At 35.8% G+C, this 5,086-nt stretch overlaps 1 protein-coding gene across 1 annotated transcript; it reads right to left on the bottom strand.

Moving 5' to 3' along the window:
- Nucleotides 1-467: 467 nt before the first annotated feature.
- Nucleotides 468-4,592, bottom strand: LOC105114897 (BTB/POZ domain-containing protein At3g50780-like). The gene is made up of 2 exons (XM_011011610.1): nucleotides 3,164-4,592; nucleotides 468-1,687 (listed from the first exon to the last, which is right to left on the bottom strand). Exons 1-2 carry the CDS (start codon nucleotides 3,797-3,799, stop codon nucleotides 767-769), a joined length of 1,557 nt encoding a protein of 518 aa, XP_011009912.1. The 5' UTR covers nucleotides 3,800-4,592; the 3' UTR covers nucleotides 468-766.
- Nucleotides 4,593-5,086: the final 494 nt, after the last annotated feature.

The raw sequence follows: 5,086 nt of genomic DNA, 5'->3' as shown, positions 1-5,086 counted from the left end.
TTTTATTTTTAATAAGCTTTGCCGACTTATCTTAGCTCGATATTATTTTAGTAATTTTGGTTTGTCTTTTTAAGATGCATATAACTCTTAAAATAGGCTATAAACCAAATTAACTTGACAAGGTAGAAAAATCATAATTCCAAGTTAAAATGAAAAAAAAAAACAAATATAAAATCGGGAATTAAGCTAAAACTACAATAATAAAAGAAATAATAAATTTGGTTTAAACAATATCTTGCCTGCATAACGCCAAGGGAAACTACTCGTGAGTGCTCCCACGCCATAAGCGAAGCACTCAAGCAAAACAAAAGCAAAGAATCGAGTAAAAGATGCATAACGACACGGGAAGGAAATAACAACGCATGCAACAAGGGATGGCCATAAAAGAAAGATTCTACTTGACTGTGTATCACAACCTGATAATAAGACAGAAGAAAAAACAAGCTCGAGGGTGACCGTAGCATTATAATGAGCAGACACTAGTTTCAGTAAAATGTCTTCAAGCATAAAGAACTCATCAGTGCATGTAGTTTGAACAAGATTTAATTCGATTGAATGGCATTCCATTAAGTTCCAGTAAAATGTTTTCCTTCGCAGAAGGATTTGCTGTGTGAGCTTTTCTCTTATATTTTGATTTGATGCAAGTACTCTGCATAATAGCATATCATTTAAAAGTTGCTCTCACTGATCATGTGGGCATTCTTTTGAGTCTCCTGTTTTGATGTCATTGAGCTATCAGACTCTTGTCGATTACTTTGTGTTTCCATCATTCCATGTAAGGTCTAATGAAAGTCCTTCGCCACCAGACCTCAAAGGCTCTCTGAAGATTAGGACAATTATCACCGGACTTCAAAAAAGTTCCCAACCAAGAAAGCAAAATGGTCTGTTGGTTCTCCAGTGGTAACGTCAGAATCGTCCTCCCAATCCCTTCCTCCACTACCTTCCGATCAAATGACCTGCATCCATGTTGCAACCAACTGTAGTCACTGATCAATGGCTGCAACCAGGTTTGTAACAACAAGTGACGAGTGTCTTTTGAAGGTAGCAGCTCCCCTCTTCCAATTCCAACAAATAACCTGGATGTGATGCAGCTGACATGGTAACGAGACACTATAGGTAGCTTTGAATGCAGGGCTGTCAACTCTTGCTGGCTAGACCACATTAGAGCAAACTCATCCGCTGCTTGTCTGTCAGCTAAAATCTCAAGCAACCATGAGAGATTATCAGCCTCAAGAGCTATTTGCTTTACTACAGTTTGCTTACTGTTTACAGGCTTATCAGTAAACTCGGGTTCAGCTGCTTTCTTAAACAGAGATAGTAGTGAATTCAAGCAAATTGTGCAGGAGCTATAAATAGTTTCTTTGCAGATATCAGATGAACCTGCATAACTTGGAAGGCTGCTATTTTCACGAAGGAGCTTCAATACTATGGATTTCATTTCACGCCGGCCTTTTTCCTCGTTGCTTTTGAGAACAAGTTCCATTATGTGGGAAATTGTATCCTTAGATGGATTAGCCACATTAGAAAAGACTCGTTTCAAAACTGGTGTGACCCCGATACCTTCATTCTGGAGCCGTGTAACCAAGGAGACCACTTTCGCTTCTTCTTCTTCCCCAACCCATGGAACTGCTTCCAAATATTCTAAGCATGACTGGATGCATGTGTTCAAGCTAAGAAGTTCAGCACACTGCAAAAAAGTTCCATTTGATGATGGGCGTTGATGGATGTAAAACAGTATCACAAAATTCCAGACGTATTAATTTCTAAAGGCAGCAAGGGAGGGTATTGACAAAGGCTGATTCAATACATGAAAATAAGGCCACATTATCCAGTATAAGCCCTATATTAGAAAAGAAAGGAACTAACACATGGATATCAAATCAGAGTCTAATCAATATGTTGTTCCTGGACAAAGCGACAAATGCACGGTGAGAATGAGTACAAAAGCTGAGAGAGGAGAGAAAATATACATGTGAAGAACTAAAGTAGTCCATAGTGAAAAGGCAAGAGAATATCACATAATCACTACCAAATCACAACTTTGTGCCTTCAAGGCTTAGTTCTAGCCATTGATAAGATCTTGAACACAGTGGCCATGGCATGAAATGGTATTATTCAACTTGAATTTGTAAAGAGAAGAAAAGGGCAGCCTATGCATAGTATATTTGTTAATGTTGACAGCATATCTACCTCTTTTCTTTATAAAATCCCTTCACCTTTCATCTTTTTCAATCCCAAGCTCAAATCAATATGAAAACTCAAGTTTTCCTTCTTTGGCATTTGAGAATCATTCATAAATTTTACAAATTATCAGCCAAAATTCTGTTTGTTGCTAATGGAGACATGTAATGACTTCTCAATTTAAAAGTTGCCCCACAAAATTTTTGTTTCTTTGACACATGCCAAATTATAAGAAACATGATATAATGAGAGTGCCGCTTGAAGGGTTTTGTTACAGTATAGCTTAAGAAATGAAAGCAATTACAAGAGAGCAGAGGAATTGAAAAGATGAGAGAAAAGTCAAACCACAACATTAAGTTATACACATCAAGAAATCAAAGCCTTCAGTTAATTTGATGCTCTAATGTACACTATATTTTATATCCCTGGATTTACATGCATAGCCATTCAATTATCCATCTTGACCATTCTAATCGCTTTTTGTCAGAAAACCCCCTAACAGCTACACAATAAGATTCACTATCTCTAGAGAAGTAAAACATAGGCAAGAGCAATGAGACACTTTGTATAACCTTTTCCACTAGTAAATAAACAATTAAAGTTGTTTCTTCAATGAGCAAAACCAGTACAAGTTAAATCCAAGGCTTGTCCCAAACCCTTCCTCACTGACCCCATCTTTTAACAGTTTAAGTGAAAGGACTAGATAATGGATGCTGCTAGATCTGTCAGAGGAAGGGGGCGGGGTGGTCTACCCAGATCTTCCAATGGAATCAGGTGTGTTTTTTATTACATGCTACACTATAATCCCACAAAATAAGCTTTCTCCTGAACTACCCTTTATCCAAAATAGGATTTTTCGAGAACAACTTCACAATCAAACATCATTACATGTTGGACATAAGCTACAAAAGAAAACGAGATGTATGCAGCAAAATTGCAATAAAACGTAGTGAAAAGAAGGAATTTGTTGCCAGTTAAATACCTTGAGGATTCGAAGCACGCGTGAGACACTTTGCTTGATCAACCTCTGCTTCATCTCCTTGCAATACATCAGTCCCATAGTTTCAACATATATCTCAACATCCTCACAATCATCAATTTCTAGACAGGACAGACTAAACTCCTCTTCAGAAAGCTTGTTGGCAAAAAAGCTGCTATTCTCCTCTAGAACTTTTTTGTGGACACTCAACTTCACACAAAAACCTTGCTTTCCAAGTAAGACTACCTTCATATCACTGGTTCCAGGTTCCCCAAATTCAATCGCCACCTTCCTTGGCAAACTTTCTATCTTAAGCCTTGGAGTTCTCTCGTTAACAATAGAAACACTAACACCAGGTGTATCTGAGCAACGATTTCGTTGATCATCGGAAACAACTACTGATCTTAATGGAGTTGGCGGTGGCTTTCTCTCATTAAAAGGGGTCTGTTTCTTTTGGACAGTAGTCTTAGGTGTTGGTGAAGAGGGTTTAGTTTTGTTTAAAGGATTTTGAGCTTTAATGGTGTTTTGAAAGACAACAGGAGAGGGGAAACACCAAAAATCCTCTTGAGTTAAAGCAGCTGGGACATTTCTAATCTTGGTTTGACCTTGTCCTACAGTTGAAAGTCTAATTTCAGCCATGTTTAAGAACAACTTACAGCATTTATTCAAATCAAAATAGGATTAAATTTTCAATGATAACAAGATGACAACAACAAGCTGGTTTTCCTTCAAAAAGACTCGACAGAAAATGTAAATATATATACATATTGAAACTGAAACGCTGTAATTGAAGTCAATCCTGGGAATCCGAAAGTCAAAATTTTTACTTTCTCTAGAGCAAAACAGCACTACAAACCAAAATGCTAGAAGCAATTGATAAGATTTTCAAGGAAAATGAATCACCTAAAATTCAATATACCCCAAATTACAACTTCAAGAAAACCAAACACAAGAATTATATTTTAAAGTTAGTAAAAAGATAAGAACACAGTTCCAACGAGGACTACGCTTGCAGAAAACTTATGCATGCAGAAATCTGCACTGCCAAAAAGCAAAAGAAAAAAAAATACAGGTTCTCCTTTCTACTCAAACTCTAAACTAGAACAGATTCTAGACAGAAATTCATAAGATACGCTCATAAAAGAACCATAAACAAGCATGAAATTTAGTAACCCTGGAAGCCCAAAACACTAGAAACTTGCCAAATTTTGAAAATTTAGAGAGTTACTTGAAAACCCATCTCTTATCTCTTATATTTTAAGGCCGCAAGTGCTTAAAATGGTTGAAAGATAGCTCTGGTGTCAAGCATCAAGGGAACCATGAACAGAGAGTTGCAGGGTGGAATAATGAGTGTTGTCTCTTTTAACTGTCATAAAAACAGAAACGAAAAAAACCCCACAAAACCCACCCCCACCCTAATAAAAAGCAAAACAAAGTAGTTATGGGCTCATGGCTTTGTGTCTATCTCATGCTTTTGATGATTGTATGTGATGCGGGTCTCAGAAGACACTCGGCCGTTGCATGTCTTACGTTCCTCTCTCTAAAAAACATATTCGTTTTCATTCTCTATCTAAAAAAAGCACTTTCTCGTTAGCTATCAAAATATGTTTATCTTGTTATGACATCATTAATATAAAAATAAATTAATAACATGAAAAATATAAACAATAATAATTCAAATGAATCAAGATGATGGATGATTTACTTATATTTGACAGTAATTATAACTCATTTTTGGTCATTATTGACAATTTTTTTAGTATTTTTTTTCTTTTTCTTATCTCTTTTTATTATAATTTATAAAAAAAAAAAAAAAGAGAGAACTTGAAGGAATACCAAATATTTGATTATAACATTACTAATAATATTTAAAATATATTACCAAGATGAATATAATAATATCAATAAAGATTACAAATGATGATT

The sequence above is a fragment of the Populus euphratica genome, unplaced genomic scaffold (genome assembly GCF_000495115.2).
Source record: "Populus euphratica unplaced genomic scaffold, PopEup_1.0 scaffold602.1, whole genome shotgun sequence".
In the NCBI taxonomy this organism is placed as follows: Eukaryota; Viridiplantae; Streptophyta; class Magnoliopsida; order Malpighiales; family Salicaceae; genus Populus; species Populus euphratica.
This window is presented reverse-complemented; position numbering and strand designations above follow the sequence as displayed.